The 17,883-nt window shown below is 49.0% G+C and overlaps 1 protein-coding gene across 2 annotated transcripts; it reads right to left on the reverse strand.

Annotated features, from left to right (window-relative positions):
- Positions 1-378: 378 nt before the first annotated feature.
- SCARB2 (scavenger receptor class B member 2) lies at positions 379-17,619 on the reverse strand. Of its 2 annotated transcripts, XM_066549387.1 has the most exons (13): positions 17,449-17,619; positions 12,552-12,709; positions 9,101-9,248; positions 7,822-8,010; positions 7,121-7,212; positions 6,757-6,876; positions 5,788-5,966; positions 5,498-5,616; positions 4,743-4,816; positions 3,919-3,970; positions 3,177-3,335; positions 2,961-3,031; positions 379-1,896 (listed from the first exon to the last, which is right to left on the reverse strand). In XM_066549387.1, exons 1-12 carry the CDS (start codon positions 17,563-17,565, stop codon positions 3,002-3,004), a joined length of 1,437 nt encoding a protein of 478 aa, XP_066405484.1. In that variant the 5' UTR covers positions 17,566-17,619; the 3' UTR covers positions 379-1,896; positions 2,961-3,001. The 2 variants fall into 2 exon arrangements, with proteins under 2 accessions (XP_066405484.1, XP_066405483.1); XM_066549386.1 differs by lacking the exon at positions 2,961-3,031 and having other exon boundaries at positions 17,449-17,618.
- Positions 17,620-17,883: the final 264 nt, after the last annotated feature.

Consider the following 17,883-nt stretch of genomic DNA (forward strand, 5'->3'; position numbering starts at 1 on the left):
CCACTCCCTGCCATGTGTGGAAAACGACCAGATAATATTGGCTTTTGCACTTATGTATTAGCCTATGCATGTTGTTAGTGATTACAAGTATTTAGAAATAGCATCAATGATAACTTTTTAGCTGCATGTTAATAAAATATAATCTATGAGCTTAAGCATGCATTGTGATGTTTATAGAAATAGTGGTGTAATCAATATAATATCTTTGTATCACTCATGGAAATAATAGTGTGATGAATGTATTGTGTTGTAGATCTTAGCAAAACACAAGATGTTTAATAAAAAGGGTTTTTGTGTAACTAAAAACAGTGTAAGGCCATTCACTGACCAACCTGTCCAAGTGATAAGATAACCCTGACACAAACCAGAGCACCAGAGGACAATTAGAGAATACCATGTTAAATTTAAGGAGGACACATTAAATCCTTATCAGGGGATGTGAAACAGCAGGATGGAGGCACAAGGAGAAATAAAATATATTGACCTGACAACCAGGATGTCATTCAGATAAGCTGGATGGTGAAGTCAAACAAAGGAGTTCCCAAAACATCACAAAGTTCACAAGAATGTTTGAATAATGCAGGAAACACATGAATATGCATGTATCTCAGCAAGGTAACAGTATAAAGATAACACTGTCTGTATACACCAGGGTGTTCTTTCCGCTGTTGGTCAGGAGCAGCCCAGCCCTGGAAATATGGTCCTTTTTAAATCCTATTATTATTAAACTTCTTAAAATTCTAAGCAGTGAATTCTGTTTTTCACAGTGGGCAGGGCCACCTTCCATGATCCCAGGCTGCTCCAAGCCCCATCCAGCCTGGCCTTGGACATTTGCAGGGATCCAGGGGCAGCCAGAGCTGCTCTGCAGAATCCATTCAAGGGCCTCCCCACCGTCACAGGGAAGGAACCAAAGCAGAAGCCAGGAAAAAGACCTCAAACCAAGCCCAAGCAATGCACACCCCAATGCCCCTCTTTAGAAGACAGTTACACACTTGGAACACACAGTTCACTACCTAACGGAAACATTCCTCGAGGAGAATATTCTTTTAATTGGGAAGGGGGGGAGAAACCTTCGTGACATTTAACACAAGTTTCAGCTTGACAAGTAAAAAAGTGTCAGGAGTTCTCAGGACCCTGTCCATAACACGGAGAGGCGCTCTCATCCCACACATGCCAAGTCTGCTTATTCCCAGCAAACCCTCACAGCACCACCCAGCGGCTGTGTCCGCTGCAGCCCAGGAGCACGGCTGAGCTGCGGTGCCTGAAGCTGCAGAACAGAGCCCACACCCGAAGGATAAAAGCCTGGCTAGCAAGCAGAGTGGGAACACCGAGGTGCTCTGCATGGAGAAACACTTCCAGCCACTGGCTCGGTCCCATGTAGAGCTGCAGCTCTGGGGCGGGTCAGCTGCACACTGTGCTGTGACAGGAGCAAGGACACCAGTGACAAACACTCTGCAGTGAGGACACATCATGGACAGGGCAGCACCCAGCCCACAGCCTGTGTGTCCCTGTCCCAGGGCCATCCAGGAGCCCGCTGCCATTGGCACTGCCACCCGTGTCACTCCCATAGGGAACCGGGCTGGCTCCTGGTGCTGATCCTCTGTGGCTGCCAGTGTGGGTACAAATAGAAGACAGGGCTGAGAAAAGCAGGATCCAGAGCAGTTTGCAAATGGAGTTTGGAAGCTGGAACATAGCTGAGAGAAACGTTTCCTCCCTGGCTGCCAGTGCAGACTCCCTTCCACCTCTGTCCCACCAAAAGTGGCGCTGGACACAAGCGTGGCTCCACAGGGGACAGCTGGTGTTAGGTCAGCTCTAATCTCTTGCTCTCCAAGCTCACAGGGGGAATGAAACCTACTAAGACGTCCTGATGAGTGGGGACCTCTCTTCTTCCGTGCTCTGCAAGAACAAAACCACAGCAAGTGAAACGTGGCCATCAGAGACCTTCCACCATGGGAAGCCTCCAAGCAGGGAAAGGAAAAGCTCCTACTTTTAAGGACAATTCTCTCCAAGCGAGCCAGGGTGCACTAAGGAAGCACCAGAGGGTGGGCGGCAGCTTGGGCAGGGCCCTGCTGCAGCCCCTGACACAGGAGGGAAGGCCAGAACCAGCCAGGGAGCACAAGAGGAGCTGCAGACTGCTGGATGAACTCTGCTTGCAGGAAAAGCAACAAAAAGCAAAGCAGGAAAAGCACAGAATGCAGGTGGTCCTTTGTCACTTTGACCCCTGCAGAGTGTTCCAGCACATCCAAGAGAGCTGGTTTGAAACTGGGCATGAAGGGTGGGGCAGGACAGGCCTTGGGACACCCTGGCTGAGCTGCTGACAGCACAGGCAGGCTCAGAAGAAAAGGAAAGGAAAAAGGACCAGTCTTTCCTGCACAGGAAACTGAAGTGCATGGGGATGGGATGGCAGTGGGACCCACTGATCCAGAGGGGTTCCCCAGGCACAGAAGGAAGTTGTAAGACAGCATTTAGGGAACACCAAACACACAAGAGCACAGTAAGCCCACAGCAACTATGAGGAGAAAACAGCCTCCTAGAGAACCCGGGCTATTCCTCTAACCAAAGGCTCCACACTTGGTGCCATCTGAGCCCTGTTATGGTGAAATTTTAGCATCAGCTTTTGCCCTGACAGGCACCTTAATGCCAGCATGTCATCTTGGGACAGAAGTGCTCGTAAACAGATTTACAGGCTGTCTTGTAAATAAACAATAATGGAGAATACTTCCTGCTGCTGCTGCTCTCTGTGCAATTCATCTGTTCTTTGGCCACAAATTTGCATCGTGATTCTGGAAAATAACTCACTGGCACAACACAGTTCTTCTGCTGAGAATACTGACACCAACTAAATCTGTCCTCAGATATGGTGGAGGTTTTGCATCTTATCCTTCAGGGTCCTCTAGACAGGCTGATTTATTTCACTATTGTTGGCAAGGCAATTGGCACAGAGACAGAACCTGCCTTACCAGGCTTCTCGGATTAACTCCGCTCCTTTGCTTTGGCGCGTTTATTCTGAGTCTATTAAAACTTCCCCTCCCTAGAAAGGTCATTCCCAACAAAAACAAGATAAAAACATGTGCAGAAAGACACCAAAAGGTAAAATCAACCACAAAAAATAAAAAAAGAAAAATCAAATGCAGGCAGATGGACAGCAAGCAAAGTCAAATGCAAGTGCTGCTTACCTCTTCAGTTATCCTCTGGGACCTGCACGCCAGCACAATGAAAACAATCCCAAACACAATCCCCAGAGCCATGATTACAAAGGGGATCCCAGTCACAACACTGGCTTCCAGCAGGACGTGCCTGAGTTTCCTGGCAGATGCTTCATCAATCAGAACACTCTGGAGCAGAGAGAGATGAAGAGGAAATTTAAAAAAATCCCAAACCTTTATTTATTTCTGTGCTTTCTATAAGATCACTTTTGTGAAGGGCAGGGAAACAACACTCCCACAACTCTCCACCACTGCTTCATTGCTTCCTGACACACTTTCCCCCTAAAATTCTTCCAGAGGGCACAGGGAATCCTAGTCTATTTCAAAGGAAAACAGGGATTTTTAACTTTTGGTTTAGGAATGGACTAACACCAATTGATTCAGTGATCTGACTACAGCACAGGACTATTCATAGCAGATGACTCAGGAAAAGGTGTGATCTCCTGAAGTCCTGACTCTGTCTGAGCACCCCTTTTCCTCATGGCCAACTCCTTTAAGTTTAAAAGGAGTGTCTGACTGAGAGCGTTAGGGAAGGCTGAAATTAACAGTACAACAAACAGCAGGAGGGTGTTAGTTAAGAAACAGCAACAGCTTCCTAGCAATTGCTGTACAAACAACAAGAAAATCAGCATTTTCTTTTCTAGCTGGCTCAGAGGGTATTTCTGCAAGCATTAACATGCCACAATGCTGGAAAGACAGCAAAGCTATTTACCTCATTTATATACATCACTGGGAAAATCAGCGTTCGGATGTTGCCGGTTTCACTGCGTAGAAAAAAAAATTATGGGTTTGGAACTTTTCCACCTGAGGGTTGTGAAGACAGATTATACAAGGACAATGAAAGAGGAAGGTGTCCCTAAAAAACCTCTGGGCTGTTTCTTTTTGCTGTGTATTTTCACCTCTCTGCTGGAGTAGGACAATCTCAATCTCACAGATGGATAAATTCTGATTCGGGAGCAGGGTGTATTTTGGGATTTGGTGGGCAGTGAAAGACAGGGATCCATCCAGGGCTCATTAGTAACTGAGTGACAGATTTGTGCCAGGCAGCAGGAATTGAGCTAAGCTGATGTATTGAAGGTTACTCCTACTTGTAAAACACAGGAACTATTGTCCAAGCCACATGGGCACAGCAGCAAAAATCCCCCAACAGTTGGCACATGTGGAATCTCAGCTCAGGCAGGAGCTGTGTTACTGTGACAGCTCCTGGGCACTGGGAAACAAGCCTGAAGAACACCCCTGAGTCTCCCAAGGGGACTGGGCAGATAAAATACTTGTGCTGTAGTTATTACAGCCAAGCTGTGCCAGGAAACATCAGGAGGAGTAGCTGCCGTTCAGCATTCTTTACTCTGCAGGTAGAACTACAGAATCTGCTTGACCTGTGAGAAGGGAGCATGCTGTCCCTTAGAACTGAGATTTGATTGCACTTCCCTCTCTCACACTTGCTCTCTCCATCCCATATTCCATCAGAACACTGCAGAACAAATCATGCTGAACATCAGCTTAGATATATTCCACCCAGAAGCAGAGAGCACTCACAAAAATTCAGGTAATTTTCGGACGTGAACGTTGACCTGCATCCGCTTGGCTGCCTGCAAGACGAGCCCTGTCAGCTGGGGAGTAAAAGAGATCAGTGTTAAAAAAGCCAGTGAAGGTGAAAGAACAAGAACTGTGAGAATGCAGGAAGAACCTGGTACACACCACGCAGTAGGATATGCACCGGACCTGAGGAGAGCAGCTGTGGAATTTCCTCCTGCTTTAACTGCACATAACAGCCCGGTGAGTCAGAGCACTGCTTCTGTAAACCAGGCAGGCTGTGACTGTGCTCTTTTCCTTGACCCACATTTATCTGTGGAGGTGTAGAGGTCACTGGTGTAGAGATGGAGGTGTAGAGATCACTGCTGTACTGGTTTTAGCTGGGAGAGAATTAATTTTCTCCACAGCAGCTGGCATCAGACTGTGTTTTGGAGCCCTGATGAAAACAGCGTGGGTAACGCAGGGATGCTCAGTGATTGCTGGGCAGTCCTTGCACAGCTCCAGGCCCTTTCTGTTTCTCACACTGCCTGCCAGTGAGTGGGTGGGTGGGGTGTGTGAGACACTGGGAGGGGACAGGGACAGGACAGCTGACCCAAAGTGCCCAAAGGGATCTCCCATTCCATTCAGCATCACGGAACTACTATAGATTCCTTGAGGTCAGTGGGACTATGCCAACACCCACCATGCAAGGAAGTGACCTGAACCCAGGTGCTTGGATCCATTCACCTACAGAACCCTTGAAAAAAGACTGCACTTACGGGATTGATGTCCAGAAATGTCTCATGGTATTCTTTTCTGGGATGCATGCCCTCTATGTCCTCTACAAACTTTGGATCTGCCTGGTAAAAATGTGGAGCTGACAGAAATATTGGAGCACCTGGAATGCAGGAACACTGAGTCACCACCAAAACCAAAGGCCGAGCAGGACCTGGGGAAGCCTTGGAGGACCCCACAGCTCTGAGCTGTTTGCAGAGAGGGGAAGGGGGAAGGGGCCCCTGTGGAGCCCCCAAGCCCCAGGGGCTGTGGGGCAGCCAGGGCTGAGCCGTACCCTGCTTGCAGACGCTGACGTTGAGCACGCCGGTGCCTGGGCAGTTGCCAGCAGGCACGCAGAAGCCGGCGTTGGCCGGGTTCACTGAGGTGTTGGCAAACACCATGGAGGAGGGCACGAAGCGGAACGTGGGCACGCCGGCCACGGCTCCTGAGCTGTCATACACCAGGAACAGGGACCTGCAGGGAAGCAGAGCAGGGCCAGGCCTGTCAGGCTGCAGCAGCGCTGAGCCCAGCTGCACGCGTGCCCTTGCTGATACCCCAGGTTGCAGTCCCACCACGCTCTGATCAGCAAACACACATCCCAGCATCCTGCTGCTGCACACAACAGACAGTCCTCACATCACTGCTGCACGTGGTGCGAGTGCTGGTACCTCTCCTGGGAGGGATTAGGAAAGGAACACAGTTGTGGAAGACAGAACAATCTGGCAGGTTCTGAATTTAGCCTAACACGTGTCTGTATTGATTTAAATAATTCCAGGTTGGGTTTGTTCTTCATGCACTGGGAAATCAGCAAGAGGGGACACAAGGTGTTACATAAGGAAGGAAAGGCCAAGATTTCCTTGGTACATTTCAGACAGCATCATGTAAAGTCATTAATCTCTGAAGAGGGCAACCTGGGTTCTCTGAAAAAGCACAGCATAGAGGAAGACTTTGGAAGAAAGAAACTTAAGGAAAGCTCATATAAATCCTTCCATTCCTCTCACTACTAGCCTTACAGCCCAGTCTGTCCTTGCAGTTTTTGTCCAAATTTTCACCTCATAAATCTTCATTTTGAAATAACACATCCTTAACTGCAGATTGGGAGGGTTTTTTGTAACTCTCATGTTCCCACCACAAATAAATGCAGAACACTTGTGAGTGTTAAATGAAATCACAGGAGGAAAAGCACCAGCCTGACATGACACCTCGAGAGGAATGGATGTAAACACTCTGTTTTGAAGCCTGAGTGCCACTGTCTTCACCTTACCTGCAGAAATCTGAAGAAAAGATGTAAATGTTCTCATCTTTGCTGATCAGTGGGTGAAAGGATGTCCCATCTGTGCCATTGATCATGTTACATGCCTCTGTTGTCCACCAGCTCAAGGACCTGAGGAAAGGGAAGGAAAGAGGGCAAGGGCTAAAACATGTCCCAACAGCAGTCAGGCCATGCCAGCTCCTGGCCCAGGCAAATGGGAATCAGACCTGTACAGAGCCATTTCCTCCTGCCTCAGCTCTGCTAACAACAAAAGGGATTGAAATGGGTTTAAGTTGCACTTGCATTCTCTTTAAACTGGCACCAGGCAAGCAAGGGGCAGATTGTGACAGAGGCAACAGTACACTGACAAACTTACTCTTTTCCTTTCCACTCCACAATCCTGGAGAAGTTCAGGTAGTTCGTCTCCCCACTCAGGAAAACATATTCTCCATCATCAGTTCCATTCATCTGCAAACAGATGCAGGAGCTTTCAGTGGCTCCACTCCTCCTGTGGCACCTGGCTGCTCACTGCAATGGGGTGGCAGGACTTGAAGCTGTCACCACTCCAAATCCACCCCAGGAGTGATGGACTGCCCCTGAGAGCTGTGCAGTTCATTGAACTCCACCCTGAACAGGAATGAGGTGGAAGTGACTGGGAAAGATCCTTACACCTCCCAAATACAGGAAATAGAACACCTGATGAGCCTTTTCTCCCTTTTAGGGCTGCCCCTGAATAAAGAGCCCTCAGGAAGAAAATAACCCCACAGAAAAACCCTCAGCACTGCAGACATCCCCATGAAGCAAGGACTCCCCCAAGACCAAAATGACATGGAGTGATCAGAAACACTGTGCAAGCCAGGAATGGCTCCGGCACAGAATTAACATCCAATTTCAGTCACTTACTAAGGAAATCAGGACATTTTTCTGGGAGTTTGCACACGTGGCCCCACAAAGCCCATGTTATTCAAGTGAGCACAGGCAATAGTGGAGGATGCTGTCCTTGGAAAGCTTACCCATCCCTCCCATGCAGTGCCATCACCCCCAGGGACAACAGCAGCAGGTGTGGCCATGGGTTACCTTGCTGAAGAGCCCGAAGACGGGGTCGATCTCGGGGTGCAGGACGTGGATGGTGGAGAGCAGCCTGTCCTTGTAGCCCCAGAGCAGCTCGTGCACGCTGCGCACGGTGAACAGCGACTCCTGGTACAGCAGCAGCAGCACCTCCGTGGCAAACTGCAGAGGGGTCGACCTGGTCCACTCCATGGCAGTCTGCAGGGCATGGGAATGAGGGAGCAATGGTCACATTTGCTGGGCAACAAACCATCAGCTGCATCCAAGCACAGACACTTCACTCTGCTGTGCACTCATTTCACCAAAATTCAAACATTTATTTCCTTTCCAGCTGACAACAGGCCTTTAAAGAGGTCATAACAAAAGGAGGGCATTCCTTTGGGCTAACCAACCTGTGGTTCTTCTCATACTGCCTGTTACAGTACATCACAGCCAAAAATCTGAAGGAGAGATAATCCTTACCACCACGAGATGCCTGGGAGGAATTGAAAACACAGGGCCTGTATTGTCTGCAACTTTCATTAAACTGAGTCCTATCTCCTACTCATACAGGGCATTTCTGGATTCACTTGTAAAATCAGGCATTTTTGGAAATGCGGGGGACAAAGTTGAAATGAAGGTACCCTGCAACTGAAACTAAACTAGGATGGAGAGCAAAGGCTGAATGACACCCCCAAGTACTTGAGTAGAGGCTGACTGGCTCTGTGACAGCTTGGGATATGCTTGTTCTCATGCTATCCCTATATAAGACCAAAATAATGGTCTGCCTGTGATCACTATGAGATTCTCTATCACCTAGCGCAGTCTGGGGGTGCATTTTTGACTCTAATTTCATTCAGCTCTGTCTGGAACTGCTCTACTGTACTTTGTTTCTGGTTTGAGAAGCAGACTTGCAGGCAGCTTCTCCAAATTTGACAAAATAACCCCAAGCATTCCCAACACCCTCATGCAAAAGCCAGAGTTCCTCCTAGGCATTTGACATCACCGATTCCCTGGTTTCACTGACTCATGGAAGCCCAGCAAGCCTGATTGCCCCTTGTCCCTGGAGAGTGTGTGATCTTGTAGCACCAGGGGAAGGCACTGCAAAGATGTGAGGAGAGGGAGGAACAAAACAAGCCCCCTACAACAGTCCAGTCCCAAAGTGAGACCAGCATCTGCCCAGGACACGAGCTGCCTCTCTTGTTCTTCCATCACATTCATCTACCACAGAAAGTCAGGATGAAGCAACACACTGCTCCTTCTGAAGTGTGTCAGGATGAATTCCAAGCAGGAACAAAAGAGAACTCACCACTGCAGGGATATTTACTGTCCTGATCAAGTCCACTTCAGGGTCTCCCACTGACTTCTCAGGTTCAAATACATAAGTCTTTGGGTTTAGAGCAGACACTTTGGTTCCATTGTCCAAAAACTGGACATGCACTCTTGGTCTGTATTCCCTGAAAGACAAGAGTTTGTTCTCTGATTGAGTTAAACAAATAGACACAGCATTAGTCACAGTTAACTTATGGTTGTTTTAATGCTTTAAGCACGTAAAGGGTGGCATTTTCAGTTCTTTGGAAGCAGATTCCCTCACAGACACAAACTCCCTGCTGTGTCTGCATGAGCTGAGTCAGACCTCATGGGGCGTTTCCAGAAATGCCACCCTGTGTGCTAACTGCACTTTGTATTTTTGCCTCATCTTTAAAAACCTCAAAGGAAGGACAACAATTTCAGATGGCTCAGAAGGATTTAAAGGCACCACATATGAGATTGCCCTGAAGTCCAGTGTGAAAATGAAACTTTTGCCTCTGCTGTAGGCAAAATCCACTTCCAGAAAGACACAGGCTGCATGTGTGTCATGGGCCTGACCTAAGAACCCACCAAAATCCTTCTGCTGCCTTCAGAGCATGTGCACCAGGGCTCACATGTGGCACGACCACAGAACAACCCTCATTTTAGTTCTTGTCCTTTAATTCTTGAGCAGGAATCCTGGGCACAACAGAAATTCAACTGAACTTTTGCTTTTCACTACCCATGGCCTGGAAGGTGGCTGCTGTTCCTGTCTAAGCACTCAGACAGCAGGATAAAACTCAGGATTGCTGACAGACCAGTCCAATTGGCAAGGAACATCAAATGCTACCTGCTGGCCCGACGAGAAAGTCAATTTGCATTGCCATTAGCACTTGACCAACCAGGATTCTGCAGCTCTGCTGCAGAACTCATTGCTCCAGCAAACCCCAAAAGGGAAATGGCAGCAGACTGCTCACTGCCTGGCACACAAAGGAGGGGAAACTCCTCCTGTTTCCTCAGCCTGCAGTGACTCAGGAGCCTGTTGACTTTCACATTTGCCTGGGCAAACATCAAGATGTGAGGGAGAATTGTTCTGCCAGATGTTGTGCTCTGATGTTCTGCATCCAGTTTGGATTGAGATTCTGTCCTGGCTGCACTGGATCCATCAGTGCAGCTTCACAGCAGGCTGCATTACTCTGGGTCAGCTTTCACATCTAAAGCAAACTGGAAAGGCCTGTGAAACTACTGCTATCAGAAACTAGCCACTTCCCATCTTCCTTACCCTAAGTGTCTCTACCACTTCCCAGCATCCCTCCACCCAGGAACATTTCGGTCTGGCAACACTTCCAGCTTGACTTGGCAAGACCCTCTTGGACAGCAATCTATTTCATACCCGAGGGCTGGAACTGAGGGGATGGAAATGGACAGCTGCGAAATGCCTTCCTAAAATAGGCCAGGAGTAATCTGAGACACCTCTCCAGCTCTGGAGAGGAAAATAATACTCCCTGATGAGGGATATGAGTAGGACGTTACTAAAGCTCTAAGATGTTGAAGTTAAAAAGTTGTACATGTGTGCAAGACCAGACAATATTCCAGTGCTCTTTGGGACTCAGCAGGCTTGGGCAGATAGGCAGCTTGAACTTTGTAATTACTTATTTTACATGCTGCGAGTTCAACTTCCAGGATTTAAAAACACCAGCATTACTATGTTTTTGTACAGAATATGCCTGAAGTGCTTTACAATGGATGCTGATGAAAAGTCTGAGCTGCAGGATGAGACTCTCTGGAGCCCTCCCTGTCACTGACTGGATTTTTTCCTCTCTGCTTGTCTGGCCCAGTTCACTCCCAGCCTTTCCCCAGCCTTTTTTTTTAATAAAAACATGGAGCCATGCACTTCACATTAGTGCATTTTGGGAGTTCTGAGACGTGCTAAGGCTAAATTAGGCTTCAGTGCTTTGCCACACAGGGCCTGTGGAACCAGCTGGAATGTGCAGCCTCTTCCCTTCCTTCCCTGTTCCCACCAAGAACACCTGAGGGAGGGCTGGTGTCAGGGACCTGATTGCAGGCAGCCCTTTATGTGGGATGCAGGGAAAGGCTCTCCCAGCAAAGCAGCAGCTCAGGCTGGGTCTCCCCTGGGACAGGGACCAGCCCCAGCCCCACCCACCCTGCTGAGCTCCTCCATGGATAAGGTGCAGCTTCCCAAAGCAGGCTGTGTGGGACACCCGGGAGAGACTCAGAGCTAAGGAAAGGGAAAAAGCTGACAAAGAGGACTGAATACCAGCCTGTGTGAACCCTGGAGCTGGTCCTGTTCATCTTCCTGACACTGAACACATTGCTGACTGATGCCCAGCATTACACAGACCTGAAGGAAAGCTTGGGAACTAGAGCGCTTGTGGATCATCTTTTCTCCAGCTCTACTGGCTCCTGTAATAGCAGGGATTTTGCCAAAATACCACATGAAGTTTGCCAGGACTAAACAGACATGGGTCTAGAATGCAGAGGAGACAGGGGAAGGGATTGTAGGCAGGGGGAGAAGGGAAGCTGAGGCGTGGGAAGAAGGAAACTGAAAGGCAAGAGATAACACAGAAATCGAGGCTGCCACGAAGGCTTCTGCTTTCATTCCAGCCCTTTTTCAAATACCAAGAGATTCTGATAATTTTGCAGTTTAGGTAAAGACAGTTCCTTCTGGCACTGAGCCCGTGCCCAGCCTGGATGAGCCTGTGTGACCAGAAGTGAGGCTGACAGTCAGGAATCCACCTTGCTGTGGGGATGAGTTCCCCATCACAGCAGGACTCCCAGGACCACAGCCCTTCCTGTCACAGGTCTGCTTCTGGCTGACATGGCTGCAGGCAGCTGAGCATATCACAGATCTAAAGGAAAACTCATTTGTAAGGGAGACTTTCAAATCTCTCCATGCCACACAGGACAGCTCTAGGAGCTGGACAGTATTTAACATTGCACGTGGCCTCAGTAAATCCATCAGTAAAAATGAGAGATAGGTTTAAAAGCTAAGCAGGTTTTCCAGTGAGGGTTGGCTCAAGAAGACCCTTTTAGTACCACCCTAAATGTTCTTCTGGCCACATTTTACCCATGTGGATGGTGCAACTCCAGCTAGGAACCAATTCCTGAGCAAGCATGAGTCACACTTTTGTGCAACACTCCACTCTCCCTAGCCTCCCAAACATCACCCAGCTCACAAAACAGCAGGCCAGGATGCATTAACTTCCTCTGTGTCCAGCAGTGAAGAACAGTAGCAAAACTTGGCCCAAAATCTGACAGAAGCCATTGGCCACATCTGAAAGCAGCTGCAAGTGTCAGTGCTGTCTGTGTGGGCTGTGACCATGCTCCCCTGGATAAACCTCCCCTCACACATTAACACCTAGGTTTTCTCCCAGAATGGGACCCCAAGCCTTCTGGATTCCTCACACAGCAGAGTTCTTGTGGAGTGTGGAACTCCTGAAAGGTCCTACCTGTAGGTGTATGGTCCTATCTCCTCCACGAGAGGAGTGGCACCTTGGAGCACTTCCAAAGGATTTGTCACATTGAAGAAGTAGAACTGCATGTAGACTGGGGGGGGAGGGTCCTCCCAGGCCTCAAAGGTTTCTGTGCCATTCTTCAGGACTGTTCCCTGAAACAAGAGAAAGGCACATCAGCTGCTGGTGCTATCATGCTGCATGGCACTGACAGGGGAGAGGAATTCCATGCCCTGGGAACAAGCACAGGCAGTAAGACGAGAGAGAGACCCCAGTTTTGATCTGCTTTACTTGGGAGCAGCTCACTCAACATCAACCAAGCCAGGCACCTGCTCTCCTGGCCACAGGCCAGGGGCAACACTGCTTGGTTTGTAGTTCCACTCCTCCCCACAGACAATTGTGCCTGGCATTTTTCAGAAGGGAGACTGATCAGCTACTACTCAGCAACCCTGTCTCCTTTCCTGCATCAGTAAAACCTCCACTTGGTGCAAGACACCAAGAACGTGCCAACATTACAGATAAAAGTACAACTCAATGCTGGGAGGCCAACAGAGTCCTAGCCTTGATGATTTCTTTGCCCAAGAATGTCAGATTCTAACACAGCTGTGAGATTCTGTCTCCAAAGCAATCAGATTTGTTTTTCAGTGGCCTGTGAGCAAAACTGTGAATGACAAATTGCTTTCACATAGGCACTCTAAGATTTGTGCCTTTCCAAGGTCTTGGAATAGGGGAAAGATTGTTCTCCCTCTGTCTTTTAATTTCTTTCCTACAGCCATGTCAGCACCTGCATCTCCAGACCCACAGTGTGTCAGCCTATTTGGTAACCAAGCTAGAAACCATTACTTATAACAGAAGCACTTAGGAAATGAAACACTAATTCCCTTACCTCAATGATACTCCTTATCAGTATATACACCTTAAATGGAAAGTCACAACCACACCTGTCATGTAGAGCTCTGCAACAGAGGTCTCAATCTCTCACTTTATTACTGTCCCATTTTGGATGAAACTCACCCCATTTATAAAACATCCCCACCACCAAAACAAAGGCTTTTCACGTAGTTATAACTCTGGAACTGCTGCAGTGGTCACACAGAGAAATCTGGCTGGCAGAGGGAATGCTCAGGAGTAAACACAAAGAAAACTCGAAAACCACATCACCTGTAGGCGGAAAAAAGGGAGGAGGGGAATGATTTGCAATTAAATGGGTCTCATCAACACTCATTCTTTTTATTCTTCTGAGAAAACAAGTGGAATATTGTGAGTGGAAGCTCAGAAGCAGGGCAGGCTGGACAGCTGCCAGCTCGTGGTCAATGCTCACAGGGTCTTATCAGCCACTCTTGCCTCAGGACTCATTCTTGGCCTTCCCACTTAAGGAGCTGTTTTCTCTCCATGTAGACTTTAATTTTGAGGGATGAGATAAAGAGAAGACTGTTTCAAAGACAAACTTGTTGGCAGGAGCTTGGCATGGCAGCAGTAATGCTGAATGACAGTGAGAGCCAGCCCAGCTGGTGGCACTTTGCACTTGCAGCCTGCTTTCCCCATAGGATTAAATCCCATTTATTCTGTGCGCACCTCAAAATTTAATGTGTTTCAGACATGCTTGAGGAGCTTGGAGCACTTGTCTGGAACTACCAGCATCTCATATACACAATTTCTTACACAGGTTGATGCTTTTGATCCTGTTTTCTTGTGATTTATGCCAAGGAGACTCATCTCTGTATTCACTGGTCATATTCATTCCAGATTTATTTCTTGGATTGCATGGCACAATTTGCATCTCACACAGAAATGAAGTGCCTATTTATTATACAGTGACAGCAAACTTGTGAGCTGGATTCAGAGAGACTCCCAAAAACTGACAAGTAATGAAACATGGTAAGCTCTTTTCTTCTGATTTTCACCAAATGTTACCACGATATTTCAGTTTATCACAGGATATTACAAGGACATCAGAGTTTCTCCTTTCCAAGTGGAGTCCACGCTCATTTCCAGTGTTCCAAAGCAGCCTTCCGGCTGACTGTATTTATCAGCCAGCCCTGAACCCACAGCCCTGTCATTTGCTGCTGTTTCCTTGCCTTGACTGTGCTTTACACACAGGAAATAAATAGGGAGCTTTCCCTCCCAAATATAACAGCTACTGGCAGTGATGGTGGGAGTGGGAAATGGTAGTGAACATTCCTGAAACCTACACAGAAAATTTAATTCCTTTATTTCATTTTATTTCTTGGAACCTCTAAACATTTTAATTCAAAGATGGACTTTTATGTGTTCATCTACAACAGAGTTTAACTGCACCTTGTTAAGGTGGTGGGGTAAGTGTTCAGACCAGCATGAACAGACCTCTTTGGGAATGGCCTGCCCCAAAGGAGCATCCCAATGGATCCTTCAGCTAGGCCTTAATACTAAACTCTCCTGAGAGCTCCAGTGTTTTGCATTAAACAACAACAGCAAAAAATGATCAACACATCAGCTAAAACAAAGGAGAAAACATCTTCCTCATCCTTTTGGGCCTGAAACATTCCAGCCAACTCAGCTCAAGAGATGGCTGGTGACAAGTCCAGTGGAATTTCAAGGGGTGTGAAGAGTGTTTTCTAAAATTCTCGGCCTAAGGGATGTGATGTGAAGGAAACACCTGGGCCAAAGGACTGACTGACTTCTAAGTCTGAAATGAGGAGGATAGCTCCAAGACTGATTGTGTGTGTGCATATATATACACACATATATAAATGTATATAGTATTAGGTTGTATTCTCAACCTGCACACCTATGGCAATAAATACACCAGCATCTCCCCATCAGAGAGCACAAAGCAACACCACTGGCAGCTGGAATGCCTTTCTCCTGGGGAAGATTCATCCTTGTTCATTACTGATTTTTTTCCCATGACTCTCTAGAGTTTCAGGTGCTAGGCCCTGATAACAAACAGGTTTTGGAATTCTGCTTGTTCCCAGAAATTTAAAAAAATAGCAAACAAAGAATAAGTTGATGAGATTTGAATGTCTTCTGGGAAAAGTGCTGCCAGTGTTCTTGTCACAACACATCTGCCCACTGATTTCCAAGGAGATGTGAAGTCTGACAGCAGGCTGGATTCCCACTCTTCCCACACGTTCTCTGTATCCTAGACCCTGCCTTTGGCTGAAAAGGCTGCTGCACGCAACCCCCAGTGAAAACAAAGCCATCCTCAGCTGTTCCCAGATGCTGGCTGTGGAGACACAGGTGCTTCAGCTGCTCCAAAACATGGCTCTCCACTCCAGCTGCACTTGAGACTGCAAAGACAGCCCTGCTCCAGGATGCCTGGAAAGTCCTCAAAGGAACAGGGACTCCTTGCAAAAGCTCAGGTCTTGCCCATTCCAAAGGCAAATTTAGATTTGTCTATTTGCACAAGATTTTCTAAGCTACACAGGCAGTTACACAAGAGACAGCAGCTTTCCCGACTACACACAAATGAGGAGAAGCTCACGTGGGATGAAGCAAATGTGGAGAGCAGCCAGCTCAGCAGAGTGACAGGGAGCAGCGTGCTGTGGGGCTGAAAGCTGTGCTTCCCCAGCCTGGGGGTGTGGCTGCTGCAGAAGGCGCTCTGGGAGCTGGCACCCCTGGCAGGGAGCCGGGCAGCGCATTCCCTGCAATCCAGATGTGTGCCAGCACGGGCTGGAGAGCAGCAGGCAGCAAAGAAAGGCTTGAGCTCTGGAAACTTTATCCTGCATGACTGCAAGCCTGCTGAGCAAACAGCAAGTGGCTCTTACATAAGTTGCTGCGGGGAAGGAGCAGGCGGCCGGGAGATAATGCGCGTAAGGAGGATCATACCTAATTCCCGACAGTCCTGCTCCAAAGGACAGCTCCCACCCCACTAACAGCAGCAAGAACACTTGGAAGCAGAACTTCTGGGATGCAGGGGAGGGCATACTCCTTCCCAAGGAGAGCCAAGGTAAGGGGGATGGAGCTAAACTTCCAAGTGACACAACCTGCTGTAAGCACAGTGCCAACCTAAACCAAACCGATTTGAGACAATGCAGTTTCCATGGTAGGAAATGCTCCCTGTCAACAGCCCAGAGGAAAGAACAGTAGGTTAGGAGATCACAGATAATCTGGTCACCACTTAGACAACAGCCCTGGACAAATCCCTTCATGGGTTAGCGTTCCTGGCTTCTCTGTCAGAATAAGAGCTAAGATAATATTCCTCAGATAGATAAATAATTGTTCATTACAAAGGAATTCCAAGAGAGTTACTAACACAGCTGACGCTTCCCATGGGCCACTGCATAAATGCACAGAGCCACTCTGGGAGGGAAACAAAAGCTTAGGCAGGGCAGGAGCAGTGCAGGCCTCTGCATCCCCAGCAACGCCAGGATGGGTGTCCCTGTGTGTGGAACAACCTGGTGAAATGCCTGGCTGCCATCACCCATCCTGGGGAGCCGGCAGACACCACGTGTTCCAGCCTACAGCACCTCTGGCCCTGCTCCAGAGGCACCAGTAAATGGAGCAGCAGAACAGGTATGAAAGCTGCAAGCAATTTATGATAGAGATGTCAAAAAGAAGAAGTGCTTCAGGTGCCCCCTGCTCCTCTCAGGCACTGCTGCTCTGGAGAGGACTCCTTGCTATAGCTGCTGCCCCACAGCCAGCAAAGCTGCCTCAAGAAGAGACATTTTTACCCATCCTCACCCGATTTTTACCCAGCCCAGGGACCAGAGCAGCCTGAGCTCCATTCTAAGCCCCAGCCCAGCCGGGTGGTGCTGGGCAGGGGGGGTTCACGGCCCAGGGACGCTCCTGCCCACTCACCCACCGCCGCTGCAAGGAGGCAGCCAGCCCCCCCCCCCCCCCCCTTTCCTCAGCTATTTTGAGAAGGAATAACCCAGCAAACAAGACCGAGTCGGCAACGCGGCAATGCTTTTACCTGCTTCACCTGCAGATCCACCACCGTCTGGAAGACGTGTGCGACCAGCAGCGAGATGCTGGTGATAAGCAGCGTCATGGCCAGGACCCCCACGGTGACCAGACACAGCGACTTCATGGCGGCGGCTGCTGCTGCTGCTGCCGCCGCCGCCGCCGAGCAGGGAGCGCCGGGGCTCTGCCGGGCTCGGGCTCCGGGGGCGGGCGCACCGCGGGCCCCGCCCGCCAGCGCCGGGAGCAGCCGCCGCTCCCCGCCCTCGGCACCGCAGCCGCCGCCGCTCGGCCGGGGATGCTCTGCTGTCCCGGGGGATGCTGTCCTAGGGATGCTCTCCCGGCTCACCGGGGCCGGGACAACGCATCCCAGAAGAACGGGACTGGTTCTTGCCCGCCAGGACTCCTGGCACAGCCGGAAAGCTCCTGCCCGCTGGGAATGGCGCTG

The sequence above is a fragment of the Molothrus aeneus genome, chromosome 4 (assembly GCF_037042795.1).
Source record: "Molothrus aeneus isolate 106 chromosome 4, BPBGC_Maene_1.0, whole genome shotgun sequence".
Lineage (NCBI taxonomy): Eukaryota > Metazoa > Chordata > Aves > Passeriformes > Icteridae > Molothrus > Molothrus aeneus.

Excerpts from the sequence above, each read along its gene's own strand:
- SCARB2 (XM_066549386.1), bottom strand. The coding sequence starts at position 17,565 with ATGAAGTCGCTGTGTCTGGTCACCGTGGGGGTCCTGGCCATGACGCTG. Across the intron at positions 6,877-7,120 it reads GTGGAGTGGAAAGGAAAAGA|GTCCTTGAGCTGGTGGACAA; the intron begins GTAAGTTTGTCA and ends CCCTTTCCTCAG. Across the intron at positions 3,971-4,742 it reads CGAAAATTACCTGAATTTTT|TGAAACCGGCAACATCCGAA; the intron begins GTGAGTGCTCTC and ends TTTTCTACGCAG.